Source organism: Oncorhynchus tshawytscha, linkage group LG28 (genome assembly GCF_018296145.1).
Source record: "Oncorhynchus tshawytscha isolate Ot180627B linkage group LG28, Otsh_v2.0, whole genome shotgun sequence".
Lineage (NCBI taxonomy): Eukaryota > Metazoa > Chordata > Actinopteri > Salmoniformes > Salmonidae > Oncorhynchus > Oncorhynchus tshawytscha.
The window spans coordinates 28,513,084-28,535,341 of NC_056456.1; the positions used below are offsets into that span (position 1 = coordinate 28,513,084).

General features: G+C 43.5%; 1 protein-coding gene across 4 annotated transcripts in view; it reads left to right on the forward strand.

The window, feature by feature from the left end:
• The window catches only part of LOC121841178 (chromodomain-helicase-DNA-binding protein 7-like), a 114,913-nt gene that overhangs the window by 20,280 nt on the left and 72,375 nt on the right, over positions 1-22,258 (forward strand). For 3 of the 4 annotated variants that reach the window (XM_042307966.1, XM_042307968.1, XM_042307967.1), the window contains exons 1-2: positions 4,369-6,055; positions 11,293-11,684. In XM_042307966.1, coding sequence (XP_042163900.1) covers positions 4,520-6,055; positions 11,293-11,684 — 1,928 coding nt within the window. In that variant the 5' untranslated portion in view covers positions 4,369-4,519. Of the gene's footprint in view, positions 1-4,368; positions 6,056-11,292; positions 11,685-22,258 lie in introns of those variants that run through there. The other variant, XM_042307969.1, reaches the window with a different exon arrangement.

The window sequence follows — 22,258 nt, forward strand, 5'->3', positions numbered from 1 at the left end:
CACTTTAAACTCCAATTCAGTTAGACATCAACCACCCGAGCCACTGCCTGTTCACCCCGCTGTCATCCAGAAGGCGAGGTCAGTACAGGTGCATCAAAGCTGGGACCGAGAGACTGAAAAACAGCTTCTATCTCAAGGCCATCAGACTGTTAAACAGCCACCACTAACATTGAGTGGCTACTGCCAACACACTGTCAATGACACTGACTCTACTCCAGCCACTTTAATAATGGGAATTGATGGGAAATGATGTAAATATATCACTAGCCACTTTAAACAATGCTACCTTATAATGTTACTTACCCTACATTATTCATCTCATATGCATACGTAGATACTGTACTCTATATCATCGACTGCATCCTTATGTAATACATGTATCACTAGCCACTTTAACTATGCCACTTGGTTTACATACTCATCTCATAAGTATATACTGTACTCGATATCTACTGTATCTTGCCTATGCTGCTCTGTACCATCACTCATTCATATATCCTTATGTACATATTCTTTATCCCCTTACACTGTGTATAAGACAGTAGTTTTTTGGAATTGTTAGTTAGATTACTTGTTCGTTATTACTGCATTGTCGGAACTAGAAGCACAAGCATTTCGCTACACTCGCATTAACATCTGCTAACCATTGTATGTGACAAATAAAATTTGATTTGATTGATTTCAGGAGGTTAAAGAACGGGAGTAAGGTTGCACAATGAGCAGGAGGTTAAAGAACGGGAGTAAGGTTGCACAATGCGCAGGAGGTTAAAGAACGGGAGTAAGGTTGCACAATGAGCAGGAGGTTAAAGAACGGGAGTAAGGTTGCACAATGAGCAGGAGGTTAAAGAACGGGAGTAAGGTTGCACAATGAGCAGGAGGTTAAAGAACGGGAGTAAGGTTGCACAATGAGCAGGAGGTTAAAACCTCTTAGAGCTACTCCCCTACTTTGTGCAATTTCTGTCTGAAGACATACCCAAATCTAACAGCCTGTAGCTCAGGCACAGAACCAAGGATATGCATATTCTTGTTACCATTGGAAAGAAAACACTCTAGATCTGGTTTAGATACAAAAATAAAAAACTTTTTTTTTTCATTGTTTTATCATCTTTAAAATGAACAAGATAAAACAAACATTCAGATAGGACGATGGGGACAATATCAGTGAAAAATATAAGAGGGCAACAGTACTTGTGCAAAGTTTCAGAATGATAACTTCCAAAATGAGTGTGCTACATGACATTTATCATGAAGTCACCCAGGTGTCCCACACAAGTAGTCCAAATGTACCCAAGTGGCCAAATTGGTGAAGGTATACATTTTGAAACAAATAACTATATACAAAATACCAAAATGGTTCTCTAACACACCCCCCCCCCAAAAAAAATTGAGGGGAAAAAATGAACAAAAAAAAATGCGAACTTTCAATATTTGGAAGACCCTCAGTCCTCTATCAAATCAATGTATATAGCCCCAGCCTAAAACCCCAAACAGCAAGCAATGCAGGTGTAGAAGCACGGTGGCTAGAAAAAACTCCATAGAAAGGCAAAAACCTAGGAAGAAACCTAGAGGAACCAGGCTGAGGGGTGGCCAGTCCTCTTCTGGCTGTACCGGGTGGAGATCACTGGTTGTAGAGGGTGCAACAGGACAGCACCTCGAGTAAAAATGAATAGTTTAGGGTTCCGTAGCCGCAGGCAGAACAGTTGAAACTGGAACAGCAGCAAGGCCAGGTGGACTGGGGACAGCAAGGAGTCATCATGCCAGGTAGTCCTCCGAGAGAAGGAGAGAATTAGAGAGAGCATACTTAAATTCACACAGGACATCGGATAAGACAGAAGTACTCCAGATATAACAAACTGACCCTAGCCCCCCCGACACATAAACTACTGCAGCATAAATACTGGAGGATGAGACGGGAGGGGTCAGGAGACACTGTAGCCCCATCCAATGAGACCCCTGGACAGGGCCAAACAGAAAGGATATAACATCACCCACTTTGCCAAAGCTCTTCACAATATTGTGCTGCTGATGCCAGGTGCCATAGCAGTCTCTTTCTGCTGTAAAGCAGAGGGTCACCAAGCATGTGGCGCAGGTGATATGGGACTTAATTTTGCAAAGAACACAACGACGCCTCCAAGCTGTGCCCTTTTGGCCCTGAGGCACATCCATGCCTGCAGAAATACATTTGGGCAGATGAACACCACTTGTGGCAGGAGCTGGATGAACCAGCTTCAGTGGGGGATGGAAACCTTGGCCCTGGGGGCTGCCATTCGGAGTCACTGTGAAAGAAAATGTTCAGTTAGAATAGTTTCACATATGAGCCCTGTATCAACAGGTATAACAGTGTGTTATATATAGATATAGATATATATATATATATATATTGATAGATAGATTGATTGGGGCGGCAGGGTAGCCTAGTGGTTAGAGTGTTGGACTAGTAACTGGAAGGTTGCAAGTTCAAACCCCCGAGCTGACAAGGTACAAATCTGTTGTTCTGCCCCTGAACAGGCAGTTAACCCACTGTTCCTAGGCCGTCATTGAAAATAAGAATTTGTTCTTAACTGACCTGCCTAGTTAAATAAAGGTAAAAAATATATATATATATGAGTACAGGGAACATAAGGTTGAATATATTATTATGACCTGCTAGATCTACTGTCTCTTTTTATATTATGACATTTCAGCTAGATCTACTGTCTCTATTATATTATGACAGACCAGCTGTATCTACTGTCTCCATTTCACTTTGGCCATTGTTGTGGGCCTGCCCTCCCCTCAACAGCCTCAAATAGGCTATTTCATGTGGGTTGGGGTGGGGTGGCAGACACACGCATCTCACATTTCATGACATTACATGTTTATAAATTGCTTCTAAAATAAAATAAAAAATCACATTTTATATTATTAATTTCAAACAAGGGCATTAGCATGATTAATAACTTACCAGTCCAAAACGATGTTCTCTCCCGTTCAAAAAATATTCCTCCACAATCGCTAAATGAATCGTCCTACAACAATCTGTCTCACATTCCCAATCAATTTATTCTAAAATTGTGTGTACATCTGTATATCTAGACTTAGATTTAGCTTTCCCTGACTTAGTCGTCATACTGATTTGAGATAGATATATATATATATAAACAGCTGAATCTGCGCATTTACCAAACAATGCAGTGCGTAATGTGTTTCTCCTTCCGGTATGAAACTTCAATAGCGAATGACTCTCTTTACGCTGGAGCTTACTACATGGGTTGGTCTTGCAACACATAAACATGACCTATTGCCGTTTACCTCAGCTCATTGGCTATCTACCCAGCTAGATTTCAAGACGATCAGTGGTCATTCGGTTAAAATACAGTCAATCAACGAAACAGCGGCCAAATCATTGGTGCACAATGATGTCATGACTTGTCTTCAAATCGGTTTCTTTCAGTCAATACGTCCCGCAAAATGACCCATCAGGTTTGATTGTGTTAAAAACAAACCAGTTAATTGCAGTGAAACCAAACATGACTGGAATAGCCACGTTCTGTGTGGGTTATTTACCTGGAATGTGTCGTCGTCAAATGGAATGAGACGGAATTCACGACACAAGCGGTTCACAAAATGTTTAGTGTTAGGCTATAAAAACGGATTTTTATCAAACAAAAGATCATTCATTGTGTAACAATGAGCATTGGAATTGCAAACAGACGAAGATCGTTAAAGGTAAACTTTATTTTAATGCAGTTTGTGATTATGTTATGCCTGTGCTGGTTGAAATAGTTGTTTTTTTATGGGGCTCTATGCTCAGATAATCGCATCGTATTCTTTCGCAGTAAATCCTTTTTTAAATCTGACAACGCAGTTGGATTAGCAAGATTCTAGGCTTTCGATACCTGTGAGACACTTGTATTTTCATGAATGTTTAATATGACTATTTAGCGATCACCGTATGTAGCGATCACCATATGTTGTGGCATTTCAGCCCGCTAGCGGGTTCTGTGCTCAGAGAGGTTGACACTCTGTTCTTATCTCTCTCTCCTCCTCTCCCTCCAGGTCTTGTAACCTGTCTTTGCCTGACTCTACATTCTCATTCTCTGGGAGAATTAGGGAAATATGGAGTGACATGCTGCAGATTAGTTAGCGGATTAGAGGCTTTGAGGTCATCCACCTCTGTGTGAGCGCAGGTTCCCTGGAGCCTCATTCCCCCCAGCAGCAATGGCTGACCCGGGGATGTTGAGCCTGTTCGGGGATGATGCCAACCTGTTCTCGGACGGGCTGGAGGGCCTGGGGGACTGTGGCTTCCCCCAGGGCCAGCCCAACCCCATAGGACAGCAGGAGCACCAGGGCTACGGGTCACTCTCCTCCAACTCACTCCACCACCCCTCGCAGGCCGGCCGCGGACAGCCCAAGATGGGCCACCCCTACGACCCCTTTGCAGGCTACGAGCAGCAGGGCAACGGTCCCGCCGTGAACGGCATGGTGACCCCGCACTCGCGCTACCACAACAGCCCCCAACAACCCGGAGGGGGGCACCATGTCTACCCCAGAGCCCAAGGCGAAGGGCACGGGCAGTCCTTCCCTGACGGAGGAGCCGTATGGGGCCCCCAGACTGGCCGCGGGCAGGGCAGGCCTCCATTCCAGCAGCAACAGGCATCCCCCCAGGCCCCCTCCCACCAGCAGCACGGCCCCTCTGGGTCCCAGGCCCCCTCCCACCAGCAGCACGGCCCCTCTGGGCCCCAGGCCCTCCCACCAGCAGCACGGCCCCTCTGGGCCCCAGGCCCCCTCCCACCAGCAGCACGACCCCTCAGGGCCCCAGGACCACGGCCACTGTATGGGCCCCTACATGGGCCGGTCCGACTATGCCACTATGCAGGGCCACCCTGGCCAGACCCAGACGCCACCCAGGATCAACCACTTCCCTCCGGGCATGGGCCAGGAGCCCAACCACTACATGGGCCACGTGGGGCTCCAGCAGAACTCCAGCATGACGGGCCACCCGGCACAGCAACAGCAGCCCCCCCAGCAGTTCCTCCACCGGCCCGGCCAGGGCCCTGTTCACACCCAGGACCACATGGCCTCCCACACCTCTCACCAGCAGCACCAGGGCTTGGCCGGGAGGCCACACCAGAACATGGGGTTCAACATGCACGGCCAGGCAGCCTCTCCTGGTGCTGTAACCAGCTCAGGGCCGTACCCCCCCTACCCCCAGTACGGCAACCTTAATCAGGGATTAGCCGGCAGTGCAGGGATGAGTCCCGGCATGAGCCTCAGCAGCACCAGCAACAACAACAGTAGTGCCAGCGGGCCTATGGGGCCAGACCAAGTCCAGTGTTACCCCAACGCAGGGGGGGGCCCACAGTGCTACCCGGATCTTCAGGTACACCAGCAGCCTGTCCACCCCAACCAAATCACCGGCCAGCCCATGCACCCCTCCCAGGCCCAGGCCACCCCCCATAAGCAGCCCCGCCTCCCCACACCACCTCATGGATCATACAGCTCTCCCACCTCCATGTCCCCCATGAAGGGCATGGGAACCACCGCGGTCACACCTCCGCCTCAACAGGTCCGACCCCCTAGTGCAGGTCTTGCTCCCGAGGTAGGGGTGTACCCCGGAGTGCCACTCCAGGCTCCTAACTCCATTGCCCCCCCTCAGAGAAACACCACTCCCCTGGGCGTGCAGCAACCGCAACATCATCCCCAGCACCTCTCCCACCCACAGCAGCACCCCCACATGCCCCTGAGCCAGCAGCTCTACCAGGGTATGTCCCCCAACCAAAGAGGCCCTCTCGACCAGGTGAGACCTCCAGGTCCTATGGCCCACGGTGAGCATCCAGGACCACAGGACCAGCAGCTGCTCACTCCCCAGCAACAGGCACCCAAATCTGGGCTGCAGCCTCCTCCCATGGCCTTCCAGCAGCAGGTGCACCCAGCCCCGACCGCTTTGCCCCCATCGCAGGCTCAGACACATCTGGACGGCCCCCACCACCAGAGCTCCCCGCCCAACCAGCCACCTTGGGTGCCGGCAGGACACCAGTCGCTTCCAACCCCTCAGAAAGTGCCTCACATTCAGGTGAGTTTGCTTTGATGTTTGTGTGTGTGTTTTTTTTTGTGAGTTTGTTTTCATGTGCGTATTTGTGTGTGAGTGGGAGAGTGGGTGCGTGACATTTAAAAACTCAGCGTTCCTCTGTTGATTGGGGTGTTTGTGTGTGGGGAAATAGATTTTTACAGCTGTTTGTTTCCTCTCCACTGCATATCCTGGCCCTCCCCAAGATCCAGGCGCCACTGTGCTAATCTCCTAACCCCCCCCCATCCCCACCCCCTCTCTGAGTGGGAATACTCCCTTCCTGCTCTCTAAGAATCTCTCCTCTCCTGTCTGCTCTCTTTCCGCCCGCTCTGCTCTCTCTCCCTCTATTCCTTCTCGCTCTCTGTGTGTGTTTGCCTTGTCTGTCTCTGAGGACTCATGTGTGAGTTAATGGTGCACAGCAGGATGTGCCCTGTTGGGGGAGGGGGAAAGGGGGCGGAGAAGGGAGGATGGGGCAGCCGGTGGGGAGTGGAGGTTAGCAGCTCTCAATAACTCACTCTGTGTGTGTTTGTGTGTCAGTCACGTGTCCTGGGTTCCATTAGCTTGTTTTGTGCTCAAAGCCGCCGCCTCTGCTGATCCATTAACATACAATGGTCGCCCTGTGGCAGCGCACACATCCAGCACTTAGCATCTATTAGGCGTCTTCCTCATTCACACCATCGTCGCCACTCTCCAGTCCTCTTCCCCTTTACCAGAGTGTCCCCCTCCCCCATCCTCCCGATACTGGGGCTCTGATTGGGGAGTTTTGTGGTTGACATTTAAGATGTCGGAGTTAATTTGTCCAATGCGAATGACCTAGATGTTAGGCACACAGTTAAGTCTCATAGCATCGCTTTGGTCCCTGGCTGCAAGAACGTACCCCCATTATCTGTTAGTCTGGCTGAGGGAAATGTGCCCGGAGGATGTCTGACCATGATGGTGTTTTCTGATGCGTGGTCGTGGTATCCGTCTCGCAGTACTCTCTCTGGTTATAGGGTGGCATGCAGGGCTACGTATTCCTAAATGTCTGAGACCACCTCCTGCAGCTCTTAGCCGAGTCTGCGCTGTATGCTGTAATATGGTTATGGGTGTGTAGTGCACCGGGCTACCTACGTACTCTTAAAAAGCTAGTCAGCAGCTCAAGGTCGCTGAGCTGGTTCCATAACCTTTGGTGCTGCTTGCTATATAGAACGCTCACAAGATAGGGTGTGTGATCTAAATATCACTATTGGCCATCCCACCTCTCTAGGGCCTTTTACATATGGTAGGTTTTTAAAGGACCATAGAGTTTGGTCTGCTTTGCGTTTTCTTTTTGCCATATAAAAAATATTGCCATACTGCTATTGTCACATCACTAGCATCATTGTCCATCCTATGGCTCTTTCAAGGAATATTGAATATAAAAAAACAACATATTTGTAGCGTCTCGATTAGAGGTCGACCGATTGATTTTTCGACACCAATACCAATTATTGGAGGACCAAAAAAAGCCGATACCGATTAATCTGCTTTTTTCAAATATTTTTTATATATATTAAAAAAATAAAATAAAAAATGTTTATTTTTATATTGTAATAGTGACAATTACTGAATGAACACTTTTTTTTATTTTAACTTAATATAAGACATAAATAAAATCAATTTAGTCTCAAATAATGAAACATGTTCAATTTGGTTTAAATAATGCAAAAACACAGTGTTGGAGAAGAAAGTAAAAGCGCAATATGTGCCATGTAAGAAAGCCAACGTTTAAGTCCCTTGCTCAGAACATGAGAACATATGAAAGCTGATGGTTCCTTTTAACATTAGTCTTCAATGTTCCCAGTTATGAAGTTTTAGGTTGTAGTTATTATATATTTATAGGACTATTTCTCTCTTGTCCATTTGTATTTCATGTACCTTTTTGACTATTGCATGTTCTTATAGGCACTTTATTGCCAGCCTAATCTCGGGAGTTGATAGGCTTGAAGTCATAGACAGTGCTGTGCTTCAAGCATTGCAAAAAGCTGCTGGCAAACGGAGGAAAGTGTGGTTTGAATTAATGCTTACGAACCTGCTGCTGCCTACCGCCACTCAGTCAGACTGCTCTATCAAATCAGACTCAATTATAATAAACACACAGAAATATGAGCCTTAGGTCATTAATATGGTCAAATCCGGAAACTATCATTTAAAAAAAAAAAAAAAAAATTCTTAAAGTGAAATATGGAACTGTTACTTATGTTATCTAATGGGTGTCAACCCTAAGTCTAAATATTACTGTTACATTGCACAACCTTCAATGTTGTCATAATTATGTATTATTCTGGCAAATTAATTATGGTCTTTGTTAGGAAGAAATGGTCTTCCACAGTTCGTAACGAGCCAGGCGACCCAAACTGCTGCATATACCCTGACTGTGCTTTCTCCGAACGCAAGACAAGTGACACAATTTCAGGCACCGCATTGATTATATGCAACGCAGGACAAGCTAGTTAAACTAGTAATATCATCAAATCAAATCAAATTTTATTTGTCACATACACATGGTTAGCAGATGTTAATGCGAGTGTAGCGAAATGCTTGTGCTTCTAGTTCCGACAATGCAGTAATAACCAACAAGTAATCTAACAATTCCAAAACTACTGTCTTATACACAGTGTAAGGGGATAAAGAATATGTACATAAGGATATATGAATGAGTGATGGTACAGAGCAGCATAGGCAAGATACAGTAGCTGATATCGAGTACAGTATATACATATGAGATGAGTATGTAAACAAAGTGGCATAGTTAAAGTGGCTAGTGATACATGTATTACATAAGGATGCAGTCGATGATATAGAGTACAGTATATACGTATGCATATGAGATGAATAATGTAGGGTAAGTAACATTATAAGGTAGCATTGTTTAAAGTGGCTAGTGATATATTTACATCATTTCCCATCAATTCCCATTATTAAAGTGGCTGGAGTTGAGTCAGTATGTTGGCAGCAGCCACTCAATGTTAGTGATGGCTGTTTAACAGTCTGATGGCCTTGAGATAGAAGCTGTTTTTCAGTCTCTCGGTCCCAGCTTTGATGCACCTGTACTGACCTCGCCTTCTGGATGATAGCGGGGTGAACAGGCAGTGGCTCGGGTGGTTGATGTCCTTGATGATCTTTATGGCCTTCCTGTAACATCGGGTGGTGTAGGTCTCCTGGAGGGCAGGTAGTTTGCCCCCGGTGATGCGTTGTGCAGACCTCACTACCCTCTGGAGAGCCTTACGGTTGAGGGCGGAGCAGTTGCCGTACCAGGCGGTGATACAGCCCGCCAGGATGCTCTCGATTGTGCATCTGTGGAAGTTTGTGAGTGCTTTTGGTGACAAGACGAATTTCTTCAGCCTCCTGAGGTTGAAGAGGCGCTGCTGCGCCTTCTTCACGATGCTGTCTGTGTGAGTGGACCAATTCAGTTTGTCTGTGATGTGTATGCCGAGGAACTTAAAACTTGCTACCCTCTCCACTACTGTTCCATCGATGTGGATAGGGGGGTGTTCCCTCTGCTGTTTCCTGAAGTCCACAATCATCTCCTTAGTTTTGTTGACGTTGAGTGTGAGGTTATTTTCCTGACACCACACTCCGAGGGCCCTCACCTCCTCCCTGTAGGCCGTCTCGTCGTTGTTGGTAATCAAGCCTACCACTGTTGTGTCGTCCGCAAACTTGATGATTGGAACGCGAAGCGAGGCGGCCATCTCTGTCGGCGCCGGAAGCATGTGTAGTTAACTAGTGATTATGTTAAGATTGATTGTTTTTTTATAAGATAAGTTTAATGGTAGCTAGCAACTTACCATGGCTCCTTGCTGACTGCACTCGCATAACAGGTGGTCAGCCTGCCATACAGTCTCCTCGTGGATTGCAATGTCCTAAAAGCTGATTACCTATTATTATGAAAACTTGAAATCAACTCTCATTAATCGGCCATTCCAATTAATCGGTCACCCTCTAGTCTCGATAGCGACGCCAGGGCCTTTTCCCACCCTGATAGTGTTGGGTATGAAAGACCACAGCCACTCAACAGCGGTTGCAGGCCTCTGCTCTGCTCCTTTAAGGAGTATTTAGCTTCTAGAGCGAGCACTTTGGCTGTCAGATTAACCGACACGTCACTCTTCCCCCTCCGAGAGATGAAACCCAATACCGTCCGTATCGTATTCGTCACTGCTGCTGTCACATTAGTGATGCAGTAAGTGCGCGCACCGGGCCCATTGTCATTCATGGGATTGATTATCGGGGAAGCTGGGCAAGAGGAGACATTTATCCATTTAAAGCAGCAGCCCTCCTCTCTCGCCTTGCTCTCTTTCTATGGTCGCCCTGTCTTCTGCACACCTCTGTTTGGGGATGGGCGCGATCGCTTTCTCTGTGACCTTGGTGATGTTTGGCATGCACCATGCATCCAATTTGTCTGCTCGCCTGTTTACAGGAAATTTGCATTCGACTGCCGCAGTTGATGTGGTTTCTCAAGTTTTGTCTTTGAGTGAACTGCGGGCCTCCGGGATAAAGCAAGTGCTCTACAAACAGAACCTCACATCTTTCATTCTTCTGAATTTTCTTTCTTTCACTCTGTCTTTAGTGGAAACACTTGCACACACTTGAACTAGCTCAGACAAGGGTGTTGTTTTCGAAGACTCCTTTTGGAGAGCAGTGTGGCATATTGCAGTACATTTGCTGATGTCCATAAATGCTGTCCCCCTCCCCCTCCCAGCTGGAAGCCCCAAACAACTGCCAACTGGTTCCCTATCAGCCCAGCTCTGCTGGGGCTGTGGTGGGGAGAGGGCCAGCACAGTCTCTATAGGAATAGAGGTTGGAAATTATTGTCTAAGTCCCTCTTTTAGGATTTGAGGCTAGAGGAGTCCTAGCCCCTCACTCTCTTTAGGTATATAATTCTCAATTGAACCAGCAGTCTGAATAAATTACATGTGTTGTCTCTATAGGTTTAAGTTAGACATTTGCTCTTTCTCTATTGAGCTATAGATTATCGTTGTCACCGTGCTGAACTTAAGAATAGTATAAAGCTAGTAATGGTCATATGGAGATAAAGGTAAGGACTCGGGTAGGCAGTGGAAATTTGACTTGTGGCAAATATATTTTGTTCAAATCTTAACAAAAACTGTTTAAACCTAGAGTTGTTTGTTGTCTGATTAACCGCCTCAGAGCGGTTGGTTGGTTTTTGTTTCTCCTGCTGCCGAAAATATTTACTAGTTTATTATTCCTTCCCCTTCTCCTGGCAGTATTCTACGTCATCTGAGATGACAGCTTCTGACAGGACACCCGCTTCGGGGGCTAACCTCCAGCCAGCCAACCGTGACAAGAAGCCCATCGAGCAGAAACCAAAAAAGAAGAAAGCGAAGGTGATGGTGGAGGGGGAAAAGAAGCCCAAAAAGAAGAAAGGAGGATGTATAGAGGAATGTGGCGAGGAGGGGAAACGAAAGGTCGGGGACGGTCCCTGGGCGGAGGTTAACTGTCTGACAGGTGCCCTGGAGGAATCACTTGTGGTGAAGACAAAGAAGAAACCGAAGGAGCCTAAAGAGCCCAAGACTCCGAAAACACCCAAGACCCCCAAAGAGCCCAAGGAGAAGGCCAAGAGCACTACCCCCAAGGTCAAGATGCCCAAGAAGCCCAGGTAGGTTACATTTGCTTTACATAAGCTAAATGTACTAAATGTCACTTTAGTTTAGGCCTAACTATTTATATCAGCACTACATTAGCTAGGCTACATCTAGGCCATTTATACCAACACATTAGCTAGGCTACATCTAGGCTATTTATACCAGCACTACACAAGCTAGGCTAGATCTAGGCCATTTATACCAACACAACATTAGCTAGGCTAGATCTAGGCAGGGCCCATACCTCGAAGTCAGCTTCTCTGTTACTACTTTTATTGAATGCTTTGAATGAAAGCTTTGGTGTTCCTCAGGGATCAGTATTCACTCCGGTGTGAATGTGTTTTGGCTCGGGTCTTAAAGCTGATTTGTGTTCAGGTCAGTATTTATGCTTTTAGGACTTTGTTGGATAAACGTTACTCTCAAGTCGACTTGGAATTGATAGCGCATACTGATCCCCACCATCAGCAACTTAATTTCCAAGATCAGAGATTTGATCTACATTTCATTGGCCTGTTTCCCAGGCCATATGAGAGGGTCACCTCAAGCTATCAACATCACCTTATCAATGTTGCCAATTTAGCGACTTTGTCGCTATATTGACATAGTTTTCAAACCTTTCCAGCGACGTTTATTGGTAAGTGTCTAGCAACAAATACACAGCTACATTTCAGTCTGCCTTTGGAGTTTTTTGATACTGGGTTTTTATGGTTTTTATAGCATTTAGCCACTTTTCTCACTCAATTCTGGTGCAAACGAGAGTAGGAGAAGCTGCCTGTGCAACAGTCACTGAATACACAAGCCGAAAAGTAAACATGGGGGGTGGGTTGGGAAATGGTGCAAAAAACATTATTTTGGGGACCGCAGCCATGGCACAACAAGGCAAATTGGTGCTGTGATGTCGCGGCAATAGCAAACGTCATCTAGTGACAAATCAAGGAGCCAATAGCAAAACTTGTTGCTATTACTGCAGCTGAGCTGTGCGGCAGTCTTTAACGCAGGTTAAGACCCAGAGTTCGCTAACACCTAGTTGGATGAGGAGTGAGGTCCTGGGGTTTTAGTACATTAAGGGGGGGTGTGTATATTGTTTTTTTTAAATGCTGTGGTTTTGTGATCTGTGGGAAATGTCTAATGTGGTCATACATTTGGCAGGAGGTTAAGTGCAGCTCAGTTTCCACCTCATTTTATGGACAGTGGGGAAATATCCTGTCTGCCTATGGTAACCTTTTTCAATAGCAAGGCAATGCTCACTGAAACGGCACATGATCAAGGATTTTGGGTCAGTCAGTGGTCAGGTATTCTGCTACTGTGTACTCTCTGTTTAGGGCCAAATAGCATTCCAATCTTGCTCTGTTTTCTTGTTGATTTCTTTCCAGTGTGTGAAATAGGTATCCTTTTTGCTTTTTCATAATTTGGTTGGGTCCAATTGTTGCTGTCCTGGGGGTCTGTGGGGTCTGTCTGTGAACAGAGCCACAGAACCAGTGGTTTGAGGGGACTTTTCTCTAGGTTAATCTCTGTAGTTGAGGGCTTTGTGGTGAAATGTGTGGGCATCACTTCCTTTTTAGGTGGTTGTAGAATGTAACGAATCTTTTCTGGATTTTGATAACTAGTATAGTCCCAATTCTGCTCTGAATGCATTGTTTGGGGTTTTCTGTTGTACGTTTAAGTATATTTTTGCAGAATTCTGCATGCAGATTCTCAATTGAGTGTTTGTCACATTTTGTGAATTCTTGGTTGGGGAGTGGACCTCAGACCTCACAACAATAGAGGGCAATGGGTTCTATAACTGATTTGAAGTATATATATTTTTTGCCAGATCCTAATTGGGATGTCGAGTTTTATGTTCCTTTTGATGGCATGAAGGCCCTTGCCTTGTCTCAGATCGTTCACAGCCTTGTGTAAGTTAACTGTGGTGGTGTTTAGGCCGAGGTAGATATAATTATATGTGTGCTCTAGGGCAACGGTGTCTAGATTAGAATTTGTACTTTTTGTTCTGGCAACTGGGCCTTTTGGAGCTGCATTATTTGTCGTACTGAGATTCTGTAATTGGCTGGATATATAGGTGCTACTGTAGGCACCAGATCATCTGTAAGCAGACATTTGATTTCTCAGTCCAGTATGGGGAGGCCGGTTGCTGCTGACTGTTCCAGTGCCCATGCCAATTTATTGATATACCGTATGTTCAGAAAGTATTCATACTCCTTGACTTATTCCACATGTTACAACCTGAATTCAAAATTGATTAACCTCTCTGGGATATGTGGGACGCTAGCGTCCCACCTGGCCAAAAGCCTGTGAAAATGCAGAGTGCCAAATTCAAATAAATTACTATAAAAATCTAACTTTCATGAAATCACACATGTAAGATACCAAATTAAAGCTACACATGTTGTGAATCTAGCCAACATGTCAGATTTCAAATAGGCTTTTCGGCGAAAGCAAACAATGCTATTATCTGAGGATAGCACCTCCGTAAACAAAGAACATATTTCAACCCTGCAGGCACGACACAAAACACAAAAATATAAATCATGCCTTACCTTTGACGAGCTTCTTCTGCTGGCACTCCAATATGTCCCATAAACATCACAAATGGTCCTTTTGTTAGATTAATTCTGTCGATATATCCAAAAATGTCAATTTATTTGGCTCGTTTGATCCAGAAAGAACACCAGAAACAACACACTTGCACAACGTGACTACAAAATATCTCAAAAGTTACCTGTTAACTTTGCCAAAACATTCCAAACTACGTTTGTAATACAACTTTAGGTATTTTTTAAAGTAAATAATCGATTAAATTGAGGACGGGAGGATCTGTGTTCAATAAAGGAAGAAAACAAACTGACGCTACCTTTCTGGTCACGCGCCTCTATCTAACAGTACACTTGAAGTGACCCTCGTTTTGAACAGGGCTACTTCATTACACAAAGGAAAAACCTCAACCGATTTCTAAAGACTGGTGACATCCAGTGGAAGCGGTAGGAACTGCAAGAAGGTCCCTTAGAAATCTGGATTCCCAATGAAAATTCATTGAAAAGAGTCACCTCAAATTTTTTTTTGTGTGAATGGTTTGTCCTCAGGGTTTTGCCTGCTACATAGGTTCTGTTAAACTCAGACATGATTCAAACAGTTTTAGAAACGTCAGAGTATTCTATCCAAATCTACTAATAATATGCATGTCTTATCTTCTGGGGATGAGTAGCAGGTAGTTGAATTTGGGCATGCATTTCATCCGGACGTGAAAATACTGCCCCCTGTCACCAAGAAGTTAAATACATTTTTTTCAAAGATCTACACATACAACCCCATAATGACAAAGTGAAAACATGTTTTTTGACATTTTTGCAAATCTATTGAAAATTACACCAGGGATGCAAATGATTGACCTTTTTGGCAAAAATGTCCATTTTGAATCCGATATAGGTGGGCTATGGGATTTGTGTGACTCCAATGAGAAAAGTTTGGGAGTGGGGGTGGGTGGCTTTGGCTCACTACTGGCTGTATGCAAACGAGTGATTCGTGTTTGGAGCAATGCTGGCTGTATCCAAGGCTCAGCCAATCATTCGCACAACAGAATGCAGCACGCCACTGAAGAAAGAAGAGACAACCAAGTTTCTAGTTACAGCATCAGCGCGTGCTCTGGAAAGACAGCAGTAGGGTGCAAAGGCAGTTTGCTAGTTACAGCAGTGCATCCCTGAACCATAATGAAGAGGTAGGTGATAGTCGACCGATTAATCGGAATGGCCGATTTCAAATTTTCATAATAATCGGTAATGGTCATTTTTGGACACCGATCATGGCTGATTACATTGCACTCCACGAGGAGACTGCGGGGTAGGCTGACTACCTGCTATGCGAGTGCAGCAAGGAGCCAAGTTAAGGTGTTAGCTAGCATTAAACGTATCTTATAAAAAACAATCAATCTTAACATAATCACTAGCTAACTACACATAGTTGATGATATTACTAGTTTAACTCTTTTGGGATAGGGGGCAGCATTTTCACTTTTGGATGAATAGCATGCCCAGAGTGAACTGCCTCCTACTCTGTCCCAAATGCTAATATATGCATATTATTATTAGTATTGGATAGAAAACACTCTGAAGTGTTTGAATGATGTCTGTGAGTATAACCGAACTCATATGGCATGTGAAAACCTGAGAAATCCAACCAGGAAGTGGGAAATCTGAGGTTTGTAGTTTTTCAAAGCTTGGCCTACTGAATACACAGTGGGATATGGATGAAGTTGCACTTCCTACGGCTTCCACTTGATGTCAACCGTCTTTAGCAACTTGAATGAGGATTCTACTATAAAGGAGGGGCTCATGAGACCTGTTTGAGTCAGTGGTCTGGCAGAGTGTCTCAGGCTCGTGACGCGCACTCCCGACAGAGTTACCTCTCGTTCCAGTGCTTTTCTTCATACATAGGAATTCTCCGGTTGGAAGCTTATTGATGTTTTATGTTTAAAAAATCCTAAAGATTGATTCCATACATCGTTTGACTTGTTTCTGCGGTTGCATTAAGGAGAAGTCTATCTTTAATTCTGTGAATAACAGTTGCATCTTTTATCAATGTTTATTATGAGTATTTCTGCAAAATCACCGGATGTTTTGGTATCAAAACATTACTGCACGTAACACGCCAATGTAAACTGAGATTTTTGGATATAAATATGCACATTATCAAACAAAACATGCATGCATTGTGTAACATGATGTCCTATGAGTGTCATCTGATGAAGATCATCAAAGGTTAGTGTTGAATTTTATCTATATTTCTGCTTTCTGTGACTCCTATCTTTGGCTGGAAAAATGGCGGTGTGTTTTTTCGACTTGGCTATGACCTAACATAATCGTATGTTGTGCTTTCGCTGTAAAGCATTTTTGAAATCGGACACGATGGTTAGATGAACTTCTTCGAGATAGGGGGCGCTCTTTTAATTTTTGGATAAAAAACGTTCCCGTTTTAAACAAGATATTTTGTCACGAAAAGATGCTCGACTATGCATGTAATTGACAGCTTTGGAAAGAAAAAACTCTGACGTTTCCAAAACTGCAAAGATATTATCTGTGAGTGCCCCAGAACTAATGCTACAGGCGAAACCAAGATGAAATTTCATACAGGAAATGGTCCAGATTTTGAATGCGCTGTGTTCCAATGTCTCCTTATATGGCTGTGAATGCGCCAGGAATGAGCCTGCACTTTCTATCGTTTCCCCAAGGTGTCTGCAGCATTGCGACGTATTTGTAGGCATATCATTGGAAGATTGACCATAAGAGACTACTTTTACCAGGTGTCCGCCCGGTGTCCTCCGTCGAAATTATTGCGTAATCTCCAGGTCCATGCGTGTTCCATTTTCTTCAGAGGAGAAACCAAACTGCCACGAATGATTTATCATCGATAGATATGTGAAAAACACCTTGAGGATTGATTCTAAACAACGTTTGCCATGTTTCTGTTGATATTATGGAGTTAATTTGGAAAAAAGTTTGCATTGTAATGACTTAATATTCGGGTTTTTTCTTACCCAAACGTGATGAACAAAACGGAGCGATTTGTCCTACACAAATACTATTTTTGGAAAAACTGAACATTTGCTATCTAACTGAGTCTCCTCATTAAAAACATCTGAAGTTCTTCAAAGGTAAATTATTTTATTTGAATGCTTTTCTTGTTTTTGTGAAATTGTTGCATGCTGAATGCTAAGGTTAAATGCTATGCTAGGCTATCAATACTCTTACACAAATGCTTGTTTTAGCTATGGTTCAAAAGCATATTTTGAAAATCTGAGGTGACTGTTGTTAACAAAAGGCTAAGCTTGAGAGCAAATATATTTATTTCATTTCATTTGCGATTTTCATGAATAGTTAACGTTGCGTTATGGTAATGAGCATGAGGCTATAAATAGGATCCCGGATACGGGATTGCTCGTCGCAACAGGTTAAAAACCTGGTAAGCCTACCCCCTACTTTTTCGAACATTCTGTTAAAAATCGCGCAACATTTCAGCGTCCTGCTACTCATGCCAGGAATATAGTATATGCATATGATTAGTATGTGTCGATAGAAAACACTCTCTCGTTTCTAAAACTGGTTAAATCACGGCTGTGACTATAACAGAGCGTGTGTTTCATCGAAAGGCGCAAGAAAAACTGATCACTGAAAACTGAAAAAAATATCAATGCGCCACTTGCATGTATTGTTTAAGGGACACAAAATTAAATGGGGCCGAGATTGCAAGTCCTACAGCTTCCACACGATGTCGCCAGTCTTGTCAATTGCCTTCTCGTTGTTTCTTGGTCAAATGAGGAAGAGAGACCACTTTCCATCCGGTCTCCGACAGGAAGTTTTGGAAGAGAGATTTCTGAACATGATTTGAAATCGTGGAGCTATTGAATACACATCGCCCTGTGATCAATTTGATAGATTATTAACGTTTACTAATACCTAAAGTTGGATTACAAAAGTATTTCGGAGTGTTTTATGAAAGTTTATCGTCAACTTTTTTAATTTAAAAAAATGACGTAGCGTTTTAAACTGTTTTTTTCTGAATCACACAGTTTCCATAGATGGATATTTTGGGTATATTTGGACCGATTTAATCGAAAAAAAAGACCCAATAGTGATGTTTATGGGACATATAGGAGTGCCAACAAAGAAGCTCGTCAAAGGTAATAAAAGTTTTGTATTTTATTTCTGCTATTTGTGTAGCGCCGGCTACGCTAATTATTTTGTTTACGTCGCATTCAGGTATTTTGGGGTGTTGCATGCTATCAGATAATAGCTTCTCATGCTTTCGCCGAAAAGCATTTTAATAATCTGACTTGTTGGCTAGATTCACAACGAGTGTAGCTTTAATTCAGTACCCTGCATGTGTGTTTTAATGAACGTTTGAGTTTTAACGAGTGCTATTAGCATTTGGCGTAGCGCATTTGCATTTGCTGATGGGACGATTGCGTCTCGGGTCGACTTAAGAGGCAGTTCCGTATTTCACTGAAAGAATAAACATTTTGTTTTCAAAATTATAGTTTCCGGGTTTGACCATATTAATGACCTAAGGCTCATATTTCTGTGTGTTTATTATAATTAAGTCTATGATTTGATAGAGCAGTCTGACTGAGCGGTGGTAGGCAGCAGCAGGCTCGTAAGCATTCATTCAAACAGCACTTTAGTGCATTTTGCCAGCAGCTCTTCGCAATGCTTCAAGCATTGAGCTGTTTATGACTTCAAGCCTATCAACTCCCGAGATGAGGCTGGTGTAACCGATGTGAAATGGCTAGCTAGTTAGCGCACGCTAATAGTGTTTCAAACGTCATTCGCTCTGAGACTTAGTGGTTGTTCCCCTTGCTCTGCATGGGTAACGCTGCTTCGAGGGTGGCTGCTTCGATGGTGGCTGTTGGAGAGGGACGGAAGCCATACTGTTACACTGGCAATACTAAAGTGTCTATAAGAACATCCAATAGTCAAAGGTATATGAAGTACAAATGGTACAGAGAGAAATAGTCCTATAGGGAGTATTGAAGACTCATGTTAAAAGGAACCACCAGCTTTCATATGTTCTGAGCAAGGAACTTAACCTCTTGGAACTTCCCATCTCGGATCCGGGAGAATTATCATCAACTGCACTAATTAGCATAGCGCAACGGTCAAAAAAACATTACTAGAAAATATTCATATTCATGAAATCACAAGTGAAATATAGTGAAACACAGCTTAGCCTTTTGTTAATCACCCTGTCATCTCAGATTTTGAAATTATGCTTTACAGCCAAAGCAAGACAAGCGTTTGTAAGTTTATTGCTAGCCTAGCATAGCATTATGTCCAGCTAGCAGCAGGAAGCTTGGTCACAAATCAGAAAAGCAATCAAATGAACCGTTTACCTTTGCTCTTTGGATGTTTTCACTGACGAGACTCCCAGTTAGACAGCAAATGTTCCTATTGTTCCATAAACATAATTTTTATATTTTTATCCGTTTGTTGGTCATGTTATGTTGAGAAATCCTCCGTAAATAGCGGTCATGACAACAATTCTTTCCCCTCCAAATTATGTCCATAATATCGACAAACATGGCAAATGGTTTTTATATTCAAGCCTCAAGGTGTTTTTCAAATATCTTTTCGATAATCTATCAACCAGTAGGAGCGTGAGAAAATTACTACCTCTGTCTTTTACGCAAGAATCACTCTGAGAGCCCTCAGCTGGCCACTGACGCAATGTAGTCGTTTACGCTCATTCTTCAAAATAAAGGACTGAAACTATGTCTAAAGGCTGTAGACACGTTTGGGAAGTCACAGAAAAAAAGAATCTGGTTGATATCCCTTTCAATGGGCAATAGGGATGCATAGAAAGACAGGGGTTTCAAAATAAGAGGCACTTCCTGATTGGATTTTCCTCAGGGTTTCGCCTGCAATATCAGTTCTGTTATACTCACAGACAATATTTTGACAGTTTTGGAAACTTTAGTGTTTTCTATCCTAATCTGCATATTCTAGCGTCTGGGCCTGAGAAATAGGCAGTTTAATGTGGGTATGTTTTTCAACCAAACATCAAAATCCTGCCCCATACACAACAGGTTAAAGATCATTTGTTGGGTAAAGAGATGTTATCATTAACTATATATTATTGCACACAGTGAGGTCATGCAACTTATTGTGTGACTTGTTAAGCACATTTTTACTCCTGAACTTATTTAGGCTGGTCATAACAAAGAAGTTGAATACTTATTGACTCAGACATTTCAACTTGACATTTTTTATTAATTTGTAAGGGTGTAAATTTTCCACTTTACATTATGGGGTATTGTGTGTAGGCCAGTGACAACATCTCCGTTGAATCCATTTTAAATTCAGACTGTAACACAACATGTGGAAAGTGAAGGGTTGTGAATACATGTTGAAGAGGGTGGTGCTCAAGCTGCCCTGAGAACGCTAGATAAGCAATAATCTGTATCGGCATGGAAAAATCATAATCGGTCGACCTCCATTACATACATTATGTCATGTTTTTCTATCAATTTGTAAAGCAGATCAAATTTAGTCAAAATATTTTTTGAAATCAACAAAGCATGAGACAAATGTTTTTGTTTGTTAATAATGGTATATATAGGTTGTATACGTTGTCTGTCGTACGGTATTTTGATAAGGAGACAATTTGTTCACTGAGGAAATGCTGCAGTCTGCTGTTAGAACTGCAGATAAGTTGCCCAAGGTTGCTTTTGATGCAGATTTCACTAATTATTGGTCAAATTCATCTCCACTTTTGTGGTTTGGGGTGACCAGACAATGGTTCCAAATTTTGGGGTTAGATACCAGAGCTGGGGATGTTAGCCCATTTGAATTTGTGGTCTGGATACACAATGAATGTACAAAACATTAGGAACACCTGCTCGTTCCATAAGACTGACCAGGTGAAACCTATGATAACTTATTGATGGCACCTGTTAAATCCACTTCAATCCGTGTAGATGAAGGGGAGAAGACCGGTTAAGGGGCGGCAGGTAGCCTAGTGGTTAGAGCATTGAACCAGTAACCGGAAGGTTGCTAGATTGAATCCCCGAGCTGACAAGGTAAAAACCTGTCATTCTGCCCCTGAAACACAGCAGTCCCAACATCCCAGCCAAATCTGTCATTCTGCCCCTGAAACACAGCAGTCCCAGCATCCCAGCCAAATCTGTCATTCTGCCCCTGAAACACAGCAGTCCCAGCATCCCAGCCAAATTGTTTGCCGCATGCATATAACAAATATTAGAGAGCAAGACTCCTGATCCAGGAGGGATTTCTCTGCTGTTACCAAGCCAAGTTGATTTTGGAAGAAGTTAACTTAGCTAGATATCTAACTAGCTACTAAATTGGCTAACCAAATGCACAACTGCAGAGCATTTAGCACATTTTAGAATGTTAACCTAATAGTTTTAAGATATCTAGCTGGTAACATTTAGTGGTGAATTCCATACTGTAACTAGGTGACCTGGGGCGTGCTGCACTACAGTGACACAAGGCTCCGGTATCTCATCGTTGTGCTTGTAAACAAATACCACAAAACTATCATTAATTTTCAGAATGAAAAATAGTGATTAGTGACATCTTTATCTCCTAGCATGTTGCTCAAGTTGTCTGCAGTTATTTAAAGTAACTACAAATATTCAAATGTGTAAAAAAAAAAAATTTGTTTCAACCGTTTTAAAAATATATATATATTTTTTAATCTATTTGTCGTATACGGTATACCGCCCAAGCCTAATATGTAGCACACAGGACACAATGTACCTTCCCTGTTTCACTCCTGGTAGTTTGGTGGTTTTGACTCCCCGCTCTCTAACCTAAAGTGCAACCAGTGGGTCTGTCTCCCAGGCCAAAGGCAGATTACTTCAGACCTTGTATATTCCAGCATGAAATGGTAAAAGCTTAATTTTCCAAAGTGTCCAGTGTTATTTGTGTAGTTTAGTTTTGGACCATTAGGTTTGAGCAGAGCATGTTGCGCTTCTGGTCAATGCCTCTTACTCTCTCTGCCGACCTGGGTGGTAATGCAAAGCAGGGGGACAGAGAGTGTGAACGAGCCAGTGAGAGATGAGTCCTTTTCATTGTGTAGG